General features: G+C 48.4%; 2 protein-coding genes and 1 pseudogene across 2 annotated transcripts; 2 read left to right on the top strand and 1 right to left on the bottom strand.

Moving 5' to 3' along the window:
• The first annotated feature begins 3,483 nt into the window (after positions 1–3,483).
• Positions 3,484–4,474, top strand: LOC117870527 (annotated as a pseudogene).
• A 5,060-nt stretch (positions 4,475–9,534) lies between these two features.
• On the top strand, positions 9,535–13,795 carry LOC117870540 (olfactory receptor 10G6-like). Its single transcript, XM_034757730.1, has 2 exons — positions 9,535–10,425; positions 13,775–13,795. Exons 1-2 carry the CDS (start codon positions 9,535–9,537, stop codon positions 13,793–13,795), a joined length of 912 nt encoding a protein of 303 aa, XP_034613621.1.
• Positions 13,796–15,844: 2,049 nt separating this feature from the next.
• Positions 15,845–16,777, bottom strand: LOC117870542 (putative olfactory receptor 10D4). Its single transcript, XM_034757731.1, has one exon. It carries the CDS (start codon positions 16,775–16,777, stop codon positions 15,845–15,847), a length of 933 nt encoding a protein of 310 aa, XP_034613622.1.
• Between the last annotated feature and the right edge of the window lie 1,579 nt (positions 16,778–18,356).

The following is an 18,356-nucleotide window of genomic DNA, read 5'->3' as shown; positions in this document are numbered from 1 at the left end:
ATCCAAAACTTGAGCACAGCAGGGTATGTGAAATCTCCGGCTCCAGGAAACGAACCAACCATTCCACAATGTGGGTTAAGAAAATACTTCACCTGTGCACAGGTAATCCCATAACTAACCACTGCAGAGCATCTTACATGATCCCCTGAAGCACTGAAAGGGGCCTTGACAGGTCATCTAGTCCAATCTGCCCACTCTGAAGCAGGGCCAAATATACCTAGACCATCCCTGACAGGCATTTGTCTAACCTCTACTCAGAAACCTCCAATAATGGAGTTTCCACAACCTCCCTTGGAAACCTGTTCCAGTCCTTAACTACCCTTATAGTTTGAAAGATGCATCTGATAAAGTGGGTTCCAGACCACGAAAGCTTATGCCCAAATAAATTTGTAAGTCTTTAAGGTGTCATAGGAAACTCCTCGTTGTTTTTTCTGAAACAAACTAACACGGCTGCCCTTCTGAAACTTGTCACCTTCCTGAAGTGTGATGCCCAAAACTGGACACAGGACTCCAGCTGGGACTTTACCAGTTGTGAGTAGAGCAGGAGAATTACCTCCTATGTCTAACATACGACACTCCTGTTAACACACCCCAAAATGATATTAGCCTTTTTTGCAACTGCATCACAATGTAAACAGTAAGGTGGCAATGTCTGCAGAGGATACAAAGCAGACTGGGAAGAGTTACAAAGGGATCTCACAAAACTGGGTGACTGGACAATAAAATGGCAGATGAAAGTCAATGTTGAGAAATGCTAAATGTACATGATGTAACCATGCCTCAGTGGGTCACAAGTTAGAATACCAAATTCAGGACAAATTGCTGAGAAATAGGATAGACACACCCTAAACTAATGGCTATTCCTCCATAAGATATACCAAAACCAGGAACAAAAGTAAGCTTCTGTTTCACCACACTGGCTAACAAGAAGTCATAAAAGCAGTTTCCTTAGGTATTCCAGTTCTTGTATCACGCCCCCCCCCCCCAAAAAAAAACACAGTGGTTTTAAAGATGAGTGTTTTTTAAAACCAATTTCATCAAATAAAAGGTTCTTCTGATCCCAAAGGACCAGCCATGCATCCAGGTCAATATATAACTTAGATTTCACCCAAAAATCATGTTGATGCCAATCCTTTAGTATCTAAAATCTAAAGGTTTATTGAAAGAAAGAAAGAAAGAAAGAAAGAAAGAAAGAAAGAAAGAAAGAAAGAAAGAAAGAAAGAAAGAAAGAAAGAAAGGTGAGAGTTAAAACTGGTCAAAGGAGTCAAATACATACAGTAATGGCAAAGTTCTGGGCTCAGGCTCGTAGCAGTGATGGAATAAACTGCTGGCTTAAGTCAAGTCTCTGGCTGCTTCCAAATCATTGGAAGAACCTCAGTCCCTTGGTTAGAACGCTTCCATTAGTGTAAGTTCATAGTCCAGAGGCTGGAGCAGAAAAGAGGCAAAATTGAGGGGTTTCCATTCCAGGATCTTTTATAGCTTCTGCCATTTGGAGGGAAACACATTGTCTCAAACAAAGCCCTCAGCACAGCTAGTGGAAAATTACAGGTGATAAAGATAGAGTTCAGAGTCACATGTCCACACATGAAGGTTTGGCCACAGTAGAAGCCATTACCTATACCTCAAACAGCACGTTTACAGGACCGTCCATTCAGAGTAGATGGGCATCCCCATGGTCCATTGTCAGTTAAGTGTTTCTTGATGAGCCACTTAATTTGATAGTCTCTCCAAGATGTGCTGGCTAAATACCTTGTGGGCATTACCCCAAGAGCAAACATTTGAAATACAACAATAGAGCCAATGCTCATAACTTCAAGTACAAAAATGATACATGTGTACAGATAGCATAATCATAAACAGCAAATCATAAGTTTTTAATAGACATCTTACATCCCACATTTTGTGCAAGGTTTGTTGCAAATATATAACAGTGGTTGCAACAATGATCTATGTGGTCATATTTTGATCAGATAACGTGACATATAGAATCCCAACTATACATACAAAATGATGGGTTCTAATTTAGCTGTTACCCATCAAGAAAGAGATCTTGTAGTCATTGTGGATAGTTCTCTGCAAACATCCACTCAATGTGCAGCAGTTGTTAAAAAATCTAACAGAATGTTAGGAACCATTAGGAAAGGGATAGATAATAAGACAGAAAATAGACGCCCATGCTTTTAATACTGCATGCAGTTCTGGTTGCCTCATCTCAAAAAAGATATATTAGAATTGGAAAAGATACAGAAAAGGGCAACAAAATTGATTAAGGGTAGCTTCTGTACAAAAGATTGAAAAGACTGGGACTAACGAGGGATATAATAGAGGTCTAAAGAATCAAGAATAGCGTGGAGAAAGTGAATAAGGAAATTTTATTTACCCCTTCATATAATACAAGAACTAGGGGTTACCTAATGAAATTAATAGGTAGCAGGTTTAAAACAAACCTAAGGAAGTATTTCTTCACACAACGTACAGTCAACCTGTGGAACTCATTGCCAGGGTATGTTGTGAAGGCCAAAAGTATAACTGGGTTCAAAAAAGAATTAGATGAGTCCATGGAGGACAGGTCCATCAATGGCTATTAGCCAAGATGGTCAGGGACACAACCCAAAGCCTCTGACTTGCCAGATTCTGGGACTGAATGACAAGTGATGGACCCCTGGATAATTGCCCTGTTCTGTTCATTTATTCAGAAGCACCTGGCACTGGCCACTGTCGGAAGACAGGATACTGGGCTAGGTTGACCATTGATCTGACTCATAACATTCTTATGTTTCTTACATTGTTATCTCATATTCAATTTGTGATCCAACTGGTACTGGCTATCACTGGAGACAGAATAGTGTACTAAATTGAACTCTGGGCAAGCCACAGTGCTCTTCTTTTTAAGAGTGAGGAATATGTCTGTCTGTCTGTCTATCTATCCCTATCCACCCCCTCTATCTATCTATCTATCTATCTATCTATCTATCTATCTATCTATCTATCTATCTATCTATCTATCTATCTATCCCCATACACCATCTATCTATCTATCTATCTATCTATCTATCTATCTATCTATCTATCTATCTATCCCCATACACCCCCTATCTATCTATCTATCTATCTATCTATCTATCTATCTATCTATCTATCTATCTATCTATCTATCCCCATACACCCCCTCTATCTATCTATCATCTATCTATTTATCTGTCTATCCCCATACACCATCTATCTATCTATCTATCTATCTATCTATCTATCTATCTATCTATCTACACCCCCACTATCTATCTATCTATCTATCTATCTATCTATCCCCATCCACCCCCTATCTATCTATCTATCTCTCTCTCCAGCCTCCTCATCAGTCACTCAATCAAGATTTACTTGTAAATTCTCAGAAAATTCACCATGCTGGATGTGCTTCTTCCTCACTAAATCACATCATTTTCAGACAAAGGCCTGTAGCAATAGGACCCAAGGAAGGGACAAATGGCAAGGCAGAATGTCACCTGTAGGCTGGAATTCACCCTCCTGGGATATTCTGAGGCTCAGAAATGGAAGGTTTGCATTTTCCTGCTCTTTCTAGCCATCTACCTGTTGACTCTTCTGGGGAATCTTGTCATCCTGTTGACCATCAGACTCAGCCCTCAGCTCCACTCCCCCTTGTACTACTTCCTCAGCGAGCTGTCCCTCCTGGACATGTGCCATTCCGGCGTCATGCTCCCCAGGATGCTGGCTGACTTCCCGGTGGGCTCCCGCTCCACCTCCTTTGGCTGTTGTGTGGCACTGCTGTATTCTTTCCACTTCTTTGGAGGCGCCGAGTGCTTCCTGCTGATGGTCTTGACCTACGACCAATACGTGGCTACATGTGTCCCTCTGCACTATGGCAGGACCATGAACCAGAGGGTGTGTGTCCGGCTGGTGGCTGGGACATGCCTGGCAGGGTCTCCACATTCAGCACTACAGACATCCCTCACTTTCCGGCTCCCTTACCGTGGGCCAATCAGCTGGACCACTACTTCTACGACGTGCCGCCTCTGCTGAAGCTGGCCTGCGGCGACACCTCATTAAATGAGGCTGTCCTTTTTGCCAACGTCGGGATGGTGGCCCTCAGCTCCTTGGACTTGATCCCGGGCTCCTATATCCGGATTGTCACAGCTGTGCTCCGGATGCACTCCGAGTAGGGGAGGCGCAAAGCCCTCTCCACTTGCTCTGCCCACGTCACCGTGGTCGCCTTGCTGTACGGCCCCTGCATCCTGTGTACATGTAGCGCACCCCTGGCCACCCCCTGCAGAAGGTGGCCACCGTTTTCTATACAGCTGTGACACCAGCACTGAACCCCATCATCTACACCCTGAGGAATGAGGAAATCAAGAGGGCTGTGAGGCGACTGGGGTGGAGACAGGTGTTTCCATGCAGGATAGTGCAGAGAAATTCACTCCTGGGCACAGGGGTCAGCAACAGAGCTATGCACCAATGATAGGATTAATTGGGACTCCTGGGTTCTAACCCTGGCTCTGGGAGAGGAATGAGGTCTAATGGGGTAGAGCAAGGGAGGCTGGGAGTCAGGGCTCCTGCATTCTGTTCCCTCCTCTGGGAAGGGATTATGGGGTTGGGGCTGTCTTGATGGGGGTCTCAACAAGATAAGTAGCCATCGAAACAGCATTTTCACCACCTAAAGATCTGGGTGGGCAGAGACCTTTGCACCTGCAAAAGAAGCACAAAATAGTTGGCTGTGTTACAAGACTGCTCTGTAAATGCAGGATCCCTGTCTGTAAGTGGCTGTTTGCATTGTTGTTGTAGCTTCGTACCTTCCCCAGACCTGAAGAAGAGCTCTGTGTAGCTAAACAGCTTGTCTCTTTCACCAACAGAAGTTGGTCCAATAAAAGATATTTTACCTCTTCTGCCTCATCTCCCTGCATGTAGATCGTTCGGTATTAGACAAGGTGCAGGTAGATGGTGCTCAAGGACACATAGTGTAGCTCCTGGCCTTTGTAGGACCAATCAGACTCACCATTACAGTCTGTAAATGGTTTATCATGGGCAAGCGGTGACTCAGGAGACAGGATTCCACTCCCAGCTCAGCCGTAGGCTCTATGGGTGACCACTGGGAAATTCAAAGGCGCCTCCGGGAGCAATGAGCCATGACGGGGTGTACCAGGCCCTCTGCTGAGTCCTCAGTTCCTGCCTAGAAGAGCTGCACAGACACACCCAACCAAAGCCCAGTAGGCTCAGAGAAAAGCAGGGCCAGCTCTAGGATTTTTGCCGCCCCAAGCAAAATCAATTTTGGCCACACCACCCCCCCCCCGTTTTTTTCTTACCCCACCCCCGGCCCCACCTCAACTCCGCCCCTTCCCCAAATCCCCAGCCCTGCCTCCTCCCCGCAGGCTCTCAAGCCTAGGAGGGAGGGAGGGAGAGGGAGAAGCAGCGTGTGCGCCGCGGCCACTCGGGATCTCTCAGTTACTGTGTCTCTGTGCAGTGCTTGGCACAGTGGGGTCCCGGTCTCAGTTACTGTGTCTCTGTGCAGTGCTTGGCACAACGGGGTCCCGGTCTCTGTTACTGTGTGTCTGTGCAGTGCTTGGCACAACGGGGTCCCGGTCTCAGTTACTGTGTCTCTGTGCAGTGCTTGTCACAACGGGGTCCCGGTCTCTGTTACTGTGTCTCTGTGCAGTGCTTGGCACAACGGGGTCCCGGTCTCTGTTACTGTGTGTCTGTGCAGTGCTTGGCACAACGGGGTCCCGGTCTCAGTTACTGTGTGTCTGTGCAGTGCTTGGCACAGTGGGGTCCCGGTCTCAGTTACTGTGTCTCTGTGCAGTGCTTGGCACAGTGGGGTCCCAGTCTCAGTTACAGTGTGTCTGTGTAGTGCTTGGCACAGTGGGGTCCCGGTCTCAGTGCTGGGCCTGGAAGGAGCTAATCCCCAGAGCAGTCAGGACGAGGTGCCGTAGTGGTGAGTGGCCCTGTGATAAGCCTGATCTCTGTTACTATTTATCTGTGCAGTGCCTAGCAGTGCGGTGTCCTGATCTCTGTTGCTCTGTAGGTCTGAACAGTGCCCAGCGCAGTGGGGTCCCCAAGCACAGTCACTCTGGGTTTGTCTGTGCAGTGGGATTCCAGTCGCTGTCACTGTTTGTGCAGTCTCTGACCCAGTGTGGTCCCGACCTGTTACTGGGTCTGTGCAGCCCCTGGAAGAATAGGGCTCCATTCCCAGCTGGGCCTCCAGGTGCAACCACCATACACACACTAACAGTATAAATGAGATCTGTCAGGCTGGTCCAGCACTGGGAGCACTGGACAGAGACTCGTTCACGGAGCCTTTCACCTCTAGGTCTCCATTGCAATCCAATAGAAGTGCAGCTACCCATTTTCACCCGCTCAGGTTCTGGGCCAGGGTCCTTCAGAAACAACAGAGACATTTCCACCTGCAAGGGACACCCGTGCAGTCATAGCACTGGGCCGTGTTACAGGAGTGCTCTGTGAAGGAGACACGCCTCCGTGAGTGCATGGCTTGTTAGCAGCGAGGCTGTTGGTATGTGGCACTCTGGAACATGTAGCAGCAGGGCCGCCCAGAGGATTCAGGGGTTCTGGGGCAAAACAATTTTGGGGGCCCCTTTCATAAAAAAAGTTGCAATACCATATATTCTCAGGGGGCCCCTGTGGGGCCCAGGGCCTGGGACAAATTGCCCCACTTGGTCCCCCCCCCCCCCAGCAGCCCTGTATAGCAGAGTTCCTGGATTTCATAGGAGTAATGGAAGTTGTTGTTCTGTAAATGGTTTATTATGGGTCACGTGCAGCTCAAGAGATTTGGGTTCAAGATCTGCCCAGACACTGGGTGAGTCACCTATGCTGGAAAGGTCAAAGGAGGCACCTAAGTCTGTTGGGCCCCTATGAAAATTCCTGACAACCTTTCTGGCCCTCAGCCTGTGAAACGGACTAACCCTTTCCTCTCTGACAGGAGGGAGGAGAGATTCACTGGTGTAAATCGAGGGACCCAGGGCAATGCAAGCACTCAGGTAGAAATTGTATCCTTCAGAGTCTCCTCACGCTCCGCCAACTCTGCACTTAGCTCCGCCAGATGCCAGGAAAACAAACCTTTGACTTAGAGCTGGTGAGGCTTTTTCTGGTGTTTGGTGTGGGGTTGGTTGGTTGGTTGGTTGGTTTTGTTTGTGGATTTTTGGTAGGATAATGTCTATTTTGCAAAACCAGAACTGCTCCTGAAACAGTGCTGGGCTCAGTGAAACACCTGACTCAAATAAAAATCTTCAAGATTGTAGAAACACCCTGTTTCAATGTTGTCAACCCAAAAAGTTGTGGGGGTTTTGAGTCAAAACAATGCCTTGTTTAGAATTGTTAAAAAAGGGGAAAGGTCAGTATTGACTAAAACACTTAAAAATGATTAATAAGAAACATTGATTTACTCAAAGTGAACTTTTTTTGAGAGAGATTTTTGGTTAAGAAACGCTTTGGAGATTTTGCTTTTTTCGATCTGAAAAATTTCAAAATGCCAGAAATTCTCCTGGGATGGAAAAACGTTTTCCCACGTAGCCCTGCTTTGAAAGCTAACCCACCATTGTATAATCTGACAGACATGCAGCCAAGAATCAAAGTGAATTTGCTCAGTGTAAACAGACACGAGGGAATTAACTCCCATGACACTTTGGTGAGTCGTGCTAGCTGGGGCTACGACCTGCTTGACATTAGAGCTGCCTCTAGGACTAGAATGTAATTAACTGTCTAAGTGAGAGTGTAGACAGGAAATGAAGGTTAAAACATCGACTTGGATCAAAATGTGCCATGAGCGCTGGGCTCACACTGACTCTCTGGAGACAGCACCCCCTACAGCATCGCGCCCCCAGCTGCTGTGCTGGGACATTGGGTCCAAAACGGACTCAGAGGGTATGTCTACACAGGGATAAAAGACCGGTGGCTGGCCTGGGTCAGCTGCAGGGGTAAATATTGCTGTGTAGATGCTCGGACTGGGGCCGAGCTGAGAAATGTACTGAGGGAATGTTTTTGTTGGTGGTGGGTTTTTTAGCCCCAGAGCCCTGCAAGTCCAAGTCAGTTGACCCAAGCCAGCTGCAGGTTTTTGATCCCTGTTCAGACATACCCAGAGAGAACAGGGCCCCACCCCTTCCCTGCAGCACAGCACCCCCTAGAACTTTGCTGGGACCTTGGGGTCGGCACTCACACCAAGGGAAGGGACACCCACTCCACTCTGTGCAAAGCAGCATCCCCTTGCAGAGCCCTGGCTCAGGCCTGGCTCAGAGCGTTCTCTATAAGCAGTTTTCTATAAGAATCGTTGCATTGGGAGGACCTTTGGTGTAACCATCATCGTCAGCACCAGGTGCGTTCTGCAGTCCAGCCTAGCCAGACCACAGACTCTCCTCACTAATGAAATGCACAGACCCTCTTCACTGTGCCCAGACAACACTGCTAATAATGCCCAGTGGAGCTTCCCAGTCGTGGTCGGAGGGCATCATTATATGTACTTAAAAACACAGCGAACATCAACAGTTTAATATTGGCCCAGCCATGAGGGATCCCGAAGGAGAGAGATACACAAGGGGGGAAGGGAGGAGAGCACAAGGAAGAACAGAGAGAAGGTGCAAGGTTATAAGAAACTGCAGAGAGAAAGGACATGTCAGAGCTGAAGGGAAAACTAAACAGAGCAGAGAAACGATTGCTAGAAACAGAGAAACGGCCTGATCGGATCAGTGCTGGGGCCCCTCCAGCCTGGTCTTCCGCCGTGGCTGGTACCAATTACTTAGGAGGCAGATGCAAGGAACCTGCAGTGGGCAGCTCTGGGGTAATGCTCTGTAGGGACAAAGACCCTGAGTCCGGCTGGTTTGAGGCGGGCTTCACATTCGAATCGAACCCAGCTCCTGTGTGAAGTGTCTGATCGGAGGGATTTCACGAGGGAAAGGGAGAGCTGAGAGAGCAGCTTAGAGCGCTGGCTGCAGCATCCCACCAAGCACACGGCCAGGTACCACGCACAGCCATGGAGAGTCATACAGAGAGAGATTTTAAGGCTAGAGGAGGCCAGGATGATCCTGGGTACCAAAGGCCATAGAATTTCACCCAGTTACCCCTACACCAAGCCCAGCAACTCCTGCCTGACTAAGGGCCATCCTCCACAGAGGCAAGTGCTCTTGTCTTGAAGACAGCGAGAGACAGAGAATCTGCCACTTCCCCTGAGAGCTTGTTCCGAGGGTTAATCACCCTCGCGGCTAACCATGTGTGCTTTGTTTCTCATTGGAATTTGTCTGTATTTTGCTCTGGGCTTCTATCCCCAGCTCTGCGAGAGGAGTGGGGTCTAATGGGTTAAAACAGAGCAGGCTGGGAGTCAGGACTTCTGGGTTCTATCTCCAGATCTGGGAAGAGAGTGGGGTCCAGTGGGTTGGAGCAGGTGCAGAGCCAGGACACCTGGGTTTGATTCTGAGCCCCGTACGCGAGTGTTATTCTGAATGCCCATGCAGAAATCACCCATTTTGCCCTTTGTTAATTATAAACACTGCAGGTTCACTGGCAGGGACACAAACGGAGTGAATGGAGTGTGGGAACAGATCCCAGATCCCCCATTTCATCCTGGTGGGGCTCTCGTACCCCCCAGAGCTGCGGGTGCCCTTGTTCCTCTTCTTCCTCCTCATCTACCTGTTGACGCTGTGCGGGAACCTGCTCATCCTGCTGGCGGTGGCCCGGGAGCGCCGGCTGCACAAGCCCATGTACTGGTTCCTCTGCCACTTGTCCTTCCTGGACATGACGGTCTCCTCGGTGGTGGTGCCCAAGGTGGTGGCCGGCTTCCTGTCGGGCGGCGGGGCCATCTCCTTCCATGGCTGCGTGGCCCAGCTCTTCTTCTTCCACTTCCTGGGCTGCACCGAGTGCTTCCTCTACACGGTCATGGCCTACGACCGCTTCCTGGCCATCTGCAAGCCACTGCGCTACAGCGTCATTATGAACCGCAGAGCCTGCCTGTGCCTGGCAGCGGGGACCTGGCTAGGGGGTTCCCTGCACTCGCTGATAGAGACTGCACTCACCTTCCGCCTGCCCTACGGCCGGGACACCCAGGTAGGCTACATCTTCTGCGATATCCCGGCTGTGCTGAAGCTGGCCTGCGGGGACACAGCGCTCAACGAGCTGGTGACATTCATCGACGTGGGATTCGTGGCCATGACCTGCTTCCTGCTGATCCTGACGTCCTATGTCTACATTGTCTCGGCCATCCTGAGGATCCGCTCCACTGAGGGCAGGCGTCGGGCCTTCTCCACCTGCGTGGCACATCTCACCGTGGTGGTGACCTACTACGTGCCCCTGGTCTTCATCTACCTGAGGCCGGGGTCCCAGCACCCCGTGGACAGGGTGGTGGGTATATTCTACACCACGGTGACCCCGCTCCTCAACCCCCTCATCTACACGCTGAGGAACAAGGAGATGAAAGCTGCCCTCATGAGACTGGGGGGCAGGAGACTGCCAGGGCCTGAGCCATGATTATCCTGCTGCCAGCAGGAGCTGCCTGAGAACTGGACAGGAGAGAGGGTCCTGGAGATGAACATCAGGACTCCTGGGTTCTGTCCCTGGTTCTGGGAGGGGAGTGGGCCTAACTATTGAACTCCAGGCTCCTGGGATCTATTGGAATTTGTTCCAATGCTCCTATGGCTAGAGGCGCTGATTGGCACTCCGGACTACTGGGTTGCATTTCTGTTTCTTGGAAGGGAGTCGTGTCTCGTGGTAAGAGCAGGGTGGGCTGGGAGTCAGGACTCCTGGGTTCTATTTCCCTGTATGACCTTGGGCAAGTCCCTTGGCATCAGTTTCCCCATGCGGGTCATTTCACTACCACACAACACCCAGGGTTGTGAGGCTAAAGTCACTACCGACTGGGAGGAGAATGAGGAGGAGTTCAGTTATGGGAGCCAGAGAAATAGGTTTTCTAACCACTGCATGGGGTCTGCATGTGACAATGGGAGGTGATGGGATCGGCAGCTTGGGTTTTTGTCCCATGTTTGAACATCTGGCATAGTGGGGTCCTGGTCCGTGACTCTGGCTCTGATGTACTAATCCAAGGAGAAGGGAAAAGAACAGAATGTCAGGCTCATCTAAGAAGGGGTCCCGGGGCAGAATCCGAGGTGTTTAACATGTTTTAGGGATACAGGAACAGCTAAACAGCATCAGACCATTGGTCCGAACATCCCATTATCCCACCCCTTGGAACTGTCAAAGCTCTTCAACTCCTAAAAATAAAATGACGTCTGTCACCACATGGTCTTATTTTTGTAAACCCCACCCCCGCCCTCAGTATGCCACATGCACTTGCTGTGTCCTGTCCTCCGGGCCCATACGGCCTCTCTATCTCTGTGCAGCACACAGCACAAAGGGGCCCGTAGGCACATCAGTGCTTCAAAAAATAACCCCCAGCAATTCCCAAAGAAGGAAGGGTCTGAGGTGAAGGCACTGGAGTCGGACTCCAGATAGCCTGTGTCACTTGCTCTGTGCATGCCTTGGTTTCCCATCTGTAAAATGGGGCTAGGGCACTTCCTTAAGGCTGTTTAGATTATAAACTCTTTAGGACAAGGACTGACTCTGCACAGTGCCCACCACAATCGAGCCAGACCACTAGGCATTATTGGACAGATCCCCAGCTGGCATAAATTGGCTGCAGCTCCATTGGAGTCAATGGTTCAGATCTCCAACTGGTGTGAACCCACCATAGCTCCACTGGAGTCAATGGTTCAGATCCCCAACTGGTGTGAACCCACCATAGCTCCACTGGAGTCAATGGTTCAGATCTCCAACTGGTGTGAACCCACCATAGCTCCACTGGAGTCAATGGTTCAGGTCTCCAGCTGGTGTAAATTGAAGTCAATGGGGCCATGTCGGTTTATACCAGAGAGGGTCTGGCCGCATATGGACATAGCTGTATGTAGTGAGATTTCTACACCTTTCTGGACCAGCAGTATTACTTTCCTTGGTGCCCAGTTCACTGTGGGTTGATGTAGTAGAGAGTCATATTCCCATCTAGTGGGTGATGCTGATGTTTACCCCTGGGCAGGTCCATTGAAAACCCAATTTTCCACCAAAGAAAAGCTCCAAAGGAAAATTTACTACTCATCCTTGATGATGATGATGATGATGATGACGACGACTGGCTTTTATATAACTCAAGATGTTCTTGTTATCCGGATCAATCTCTGATCCTTGTTTGAAATCTACTACGTTCTTGGCCTCAATAATAATGTGTGCTGATGAGTTTGTCAGGCTAATTGTTCAAGTATAAAATGGTTTAGGATGGAAGTTGGTATAGAACCGGCGAGTTGACCCTCTGCACACCCAGGTGAACTTCATCTCACACTTTTGCTTTAGATTGGGAATTTCAAAAGCACCTCACAAGAGCTTGGTGTCTAACTGCCATAGACTTTTAACTTTCTTTGGAAATTCCAGCTTTAAAGTCCAGCTATTTTTGCTGTTCTCTAAGATTTCAATTGTTCTTTGTCGATCTCATAAATGGGCCCAGCTGTCTCCAGACACTGGTTTCGGATTTATTTTTAATTTCAAGAACTAGAAAAAGCACAGAAAACTTAATGACCAGTTCCAATGACACAACAGCTGGGGGCAGGAAAGAAGAAAAAAATCCCCATTTTATTCCCAGGTTTAGGTTCTATGCGTATTGCATGTTACTCAAAATTCAAGGCAACAGGTGCAGAAGACACAATACATAAGCACCACAAATCCAGAATACATTGTATGTGATGAATGTAGCATTCTCACCTCAGTTAAATCTATTAGCATTTTTTCTTCCTTTTTTATCTTTCTATCTTTATCTATGTAGTGAGTAACATTTTCAAAACCTCCTAATTAACGTAGGAGAGTAAGTCCCATTTTCAAAAGCCATTCAGGAGCCCAGTTCCCACTGAAATTCAATCGGACGTGGCCAGATTTTCAAAGGTATATTGCCACCTAAAGATGCAGATAGGCACGTAGTGGGATTTTCAAATGGACCGTGATGTTTAGGCCCAACTTTTGGTCACAGTTTAGAGTAACTGCACCTGTATTTCCCCTTATTGGTCCAGCAGGAGCATCTCTCTCGGGCTTCCAGCTCCTTAGCTGTTGGGTGGAGACCCACATCTCTCTCCCTCCTGACTGGGGCCTTTCCAGGCTGAGCAGTTCCTTTCACTGCATTGTTCCCTCAAAAGCCAGCCAGCCTAAGCAGCCCGACTTTGCTTTCCCCCCCCCCACCCCCCGGGGTGGTGCACAGTGTAATTGCCTCCGTTTTAAGTTCACACAGTTCTCCCTAAGTAAGCGTATTTTATTTTAAGGTAAAAGCAATACAGAGAAAACATATTTTAAAATAGGCTCTTAAGCAAAATAAGCAGCCATGGGAAAAGAGGGAAGGTCCTCTCATGGACTGGTAACTGGTTAAAAGATAGGGAAAAAAGGGTAGGAATAAATGGTCAGTTTTCAGAATGGAGAGAGATAAATAATGGTGTCCCGCAGGGGTCAGTACTGGGCCCAGTCCTATTCAACATATTCATAAACAATCTGGAAAAAAGAGTGAACAGTGAGGTGGCAAAATTTGCAGATGATACAAAATTACTAAAGATAGTTAAGACCCAGGCAGACAGTGAAGAGTTACAAAGGGGTCTCAAAAAACTGGGTGACTGGGCAACAAAATGGCAGATGAAATTTAATGTTGATAAATGCAAAGTAATGCACATTGGAAAACATAATCCTAGCTATACATATACAATGATGGGGTCTAAATTAGCTGTTACCACTCAAGAAAGAGATCTTGGAGTCATTGTGGATAGTTCTCTGAAATCATCCAGTCAATGTGCAGCGGCAGTCAGAAAAGTGAACAGAATGTTGGGAATCATCAAGAAAGGGATAGAGAATAGGACAGAAAATAATATATTGCCTCTATATAAATCCATGGTACGCCCACACCTTGAATACTGTGTGCAGATGTGGTCACCCCATCTCAAAAAAGATACATTGGAATTTGAAAAGGTTCAGAAAAGGGCAACAAAAATGTTTAGGGGTATGGAACGGCTGCTGTATGAGGAGAGATTAATAAGACTGGGACTTTTCAGCTTGGAAAAGAGGCGACTAAGGGGGAATATGATAGAGGTCTATAAAATCATGAGTGGTATAGAGAAAGTAAATAAGGAAGTGTTATTTACTCCTTCTCATAATACAAGAACAAGGGTAGCAGGTTTAATGAAATTAAATTAATAGGTAGCAGGTTTAAAACAAACACAAGAAAGTATTTTTTCACGCAATGTGCTGTTAACCTCTGGAACTCCTTGCCAGCAGGTGTTGTGAAGGCCAATACTATAAGGAGGTTCAAAAGGGAGCTAGATCGATTCATGGGAGATAGGCCCATCAATGGCTATTAGCCAGGATGGGCAGGAATGGTGTCCCTAGCCTCTGTTTGCCAGAAGCTGGGATTGGGTGACAGGGCATGGATCATTTGATGATAACCTGTCTGTTCATTCCCTTTGGGGCACCTGCCATTGGCCACTGTTGGGAGACAGGATACTGGGCTTGATGGATCTTTGGTCTGACCCAGTATGGCCGTTCTTATGTTCTTATGTTAATAAAAGTGCCTACGTGCACAGTAATAAACTTACCAGAGATCACCCCAGCTCCACCATGGACTCTGTCGGGTGATTAGTCCTTCAGACCCCACAATGGGGTCTCTTCTGTGGTCACCAGCTTATAACAGCCTCAGTTCAGAACTAGCTCCGTCATGACAAGTTTAGTCCATGCTTTATGCAGGATGGGGGTTTTTGATCTGGGGTTTCCAGGACTAGGTAATCAGTAGAGACTTCCCAAATATGTCCTGGCCCCCTTCACACATACTGTCCCAAACAGTTCTTAGAAGTTCCTAACATTTCCCCAGGATTACATTAGTCAGTCTCTAGGAAAGTTCCGTTAAATCCACAATAACACATACACAATTGTATTTTTAATACAATGGACCCCAAAGGGATTAAACTTAATTCAATAAGTTTATCCAGAAAATTGCCGTAACTGTCACACCTTTAAAAATCAGGCCCTAGATAGCTAACTCTCATTGATTTCAATGAGAAAATCTTTTGTAAAAGCTTCTGAAAATCCTACTTGGTGCCTAAAGATCTTTAGAAATCTGGCCTACTGTCTAGCTTTACAGCGGTTTAGTAAATCCCACTAGGCACATTAGGCTTCTAAATAGGTTAGGTGCTTAACTCCCATTGAAAGTAACTGGCTAAATGCCTTAAAAAATCTGGTCTGCAGATGCCTGAATCCCACTGCCATTCAGTGAGAATTAGACTCCTAAATACCCCCAGCACTTGAAAATGGGAGTTAAGTCCCCAAATCACTTAAGTGATTTTTGCAAATTTTATCACAAATCCGTTGATCTTCAGGGCATGTTGAAAAGTCCAACTGTTCACCCAGGAACTTTAGGCAAGTACCTAGGACAGGTGCCTGGTGAGCTGGGATTCATGCCAGAAGATGAAGGGAATTTTTTTCCCTTCCCTCTTGCACATTCAGAAGATGCTGCACTTCCTTCCGCAGATCTGTGTAATAAGGCTGAGATTTTCAAAGTCAGCTACAAGATCTGGATCTCAAATTCCTATTAATTTTAGTGCACACTGATTGTGCCTATCCCTTAGGCAGCTTTGGAAAAATCAGCCTTACTGCATGTCAAAGACAGGTAGGTATTTTTAGGAACATTTACATGATTTGTAGAGATCCTGACAGATGGGGTTGTATGGTGATGGGGAAAGACAGAGGTTCAAAAAAGCCACAGAGCAGCCATGCAGATCTGTTTGTCGATGTATTTCTATGCAGACCCACATGCTACCCCTGCAGCTGCTGCACATCAACGTGGAGGCATTTGACCCCCTCTCAGTTTTCTCAGAGCCGCTTTCACCTCCTTGTTCCTCAGCGTGTAGATGGCCGGGTTCAGCATGGGTGTGACCACATAGCCAAAGAGCTGCACAGCGGACACCATCCCTGTGCTCAGCTGGGGCTGAGTGTAGACCAGGGCACAGGGCCCGAAGAACAGCGTCACCACCGCCAGATGTGAGCCACAAGTGGAGGCTGCTTTGCGCCTCCCGTCGGCCGAGTTTATCTTCAGGATGGAGTAGACGATCCTGACGTAAGAGGTGAGGATGAGGAGGAAGCAGGTCATGGGCACCATGCCAGTGTTGGTGAAGGTCACAGTCTCGATGATGTACGTGTCTGCACAGGCCAGCTTGACCACCGGGAAGATGTCACAGAAGAAATAGTCCACCACGTTGGACCCACAGTAGGGCAGCGTGAAGGTCAGGCTGGTGAGGATGGTGGCGTGGAAGGAGCTGGTGATCCAGGTGCCGGCGGCCAGGAGGGCGCACACCCTCCAGTTCATGATGAGCAGGTAGCGCAGCGGGTGGCAGATGGCCACGTACCGGTCGTAGGCCATGACGGTGCAGAGCAGGCACTCGGTGCTGCCCAGAAAGTGGTAGAAGAAGACCTGGGACATGCACCCGCCCCGCGAGATGACCCTGCTCTGAGCCCAGAGGTTGGCCAGCAACTTAGGGGTGCTGATGGAAGAGAATCCAAGGTCTACAATGGAGAGGTTGCAGAGGAAGAAGTACATGGGGGTGTGCAGGCGGCGGTCAGCAAGGATGGCTGAGAAGATGAGCAGGTTGCCCAGCAGGGTGCAGAGGTAGAAGGTTAAGAAGGTGACGAAGAGGATGGTCTGGAGGCCGTCGGTGTTGGGGATCCCTAAGAGGATAAAATGAGTCACCAGAGTGTGGTTGACCAGTCCCATATGGGACTCATTCCTGGGGTAGGGGAGAGAAATAATGCCAATGAGTTACTGAAACAAACAGACCCGTCATTCTATAGCTGCAATGCTCACCCTTCCTTCCACTGCTCCCATGACTCACTGTCACTAGGAGTGGTGAATATTTCTGTCAGTGTAATGCCACTTGGGGACACGGCCTCATTGGCTGGTGATGAACATAGAAAGAGAAAATGTCTGCCTTGAAGAACCTACAGTCCAGACACAAACAGACTAAGGGAACGTCTATTCTATTCTATTCCAGTTTCTTCTCTTCTCTCCTGTCCTATTCCAATTTCTTCAATTGTGTTCTATCTAGGCCCTTTCCCCTCCCTTATCACCACAGTACCTTAGAGCCTTTCTTTTGTGGCTAATATTTCCCATGTGTGGTTTGTTCTCTCTGTCAGGCTCTCCAGAGAGGGATGTCCGGGTGTGCAGTGGAGTGCCTTGTTTCGGTAGGGTTTTGTTCTTATAAACGCATGGGCTGCTATGTGTTTGTGTTAAGGAAGAGGATGAATGCGGGGAAGAATTGCCCCAGCTTTGTGAATGATATGAATTGTTGGGGGTTGGGGGCTCCTGGGAATAGAGAAAGCAGGAAAAGGAAAGAAGGAGAAGGGAAATAGTCACACCCAGAGGTGCTGGGGCTGGGGGCGCTGCCGCACCCACTGGCTTGACACGGTTACCATCATATCCAGAGTTCACAGTTTGGATCAAAGGCTCTCAGCACCCAACGTGGCCACAGCGCAGTGCAGTGCAGTGCCTTCTTTGGGTAGAGTTTCGGTTTTATAAAAGCACGTAGTGCTGCATGTTTCTGTTAAGGAAGAGGAGGAGGATGGAACATACAAACCAATGAATGTGGTGAAGAATTGCCCCAGCTTTGTTTATCATGTGAATTGTTTGGGGTTTTTTTATTGGGGTTAGAGAGAGAAGGAAAAGGAAAGGACGAGGGGAATAGCCACACCCAGAGGTGCTGGAACTCGGGGGGTTGGAGGGCGGCCGCAGCCCCTGGCTTGACGTGGTTTCCATCATTTCCAGGGTTCACAGATTGGTTCAACGGCTCTCAGCACCCCCACGACACAAATTGTTCCAGTGCCCCTGACCACAGTTCGTCATCTTCTCCGCTGTGATCAGCAGGCTGGGCTCCGTGGATAATATGCCAGAGGGGTTTTTAAGCTGATATTTGAAGGCAGGAGCGCCACCAGCTTTTCTGCCGCCCTAGGCTCCGGAAGGTCCCACCCCAAAATGCCACCCCGATCAGAGGCGGCGGAAGGTCCCGCCCCCAAAATACCGACAACGACTGGGGCAGCCGAAGATCCGGCCGCCGCAGTGCCCACCCACAAAATTCTAGCACCCTAGGTGACCTCCTATGTCGCCTAATGGGTTGTGCCAGCCCTGTTTGAAGGACAATAACGAAGTGTCTGTTTGCATTTGGCCGGGGAGTTTTCCCTGTGCAGGAGAGGCTGGGCTGAAGGGGAGACGCTGGCAGGTTGAGGCTGTAACACATGGAGAGAGGGAGATAAAGGATAGATATACACAGACAGACAGACTGGCAGGCAGGCACACAGAG

The sequence above is a fragment of the Trachemys scripta genome, unplaced genomic scaffold, assembly GCF_013100865.1.
Source record: "Trachemys scripta elegans isolate TJP31775 unplaced genomic scaffold, CAS_Tse_1.0 scaffold_31, whole genome shotgun sequence".
NCBI lineage: Eukaryota > Metazoa > Chordata > Testudines > Emydidae > Trachemys > Trachemys scripta.
This window is presented reverse-complemented; position numbering and strand designations above follow the sequence as displayed.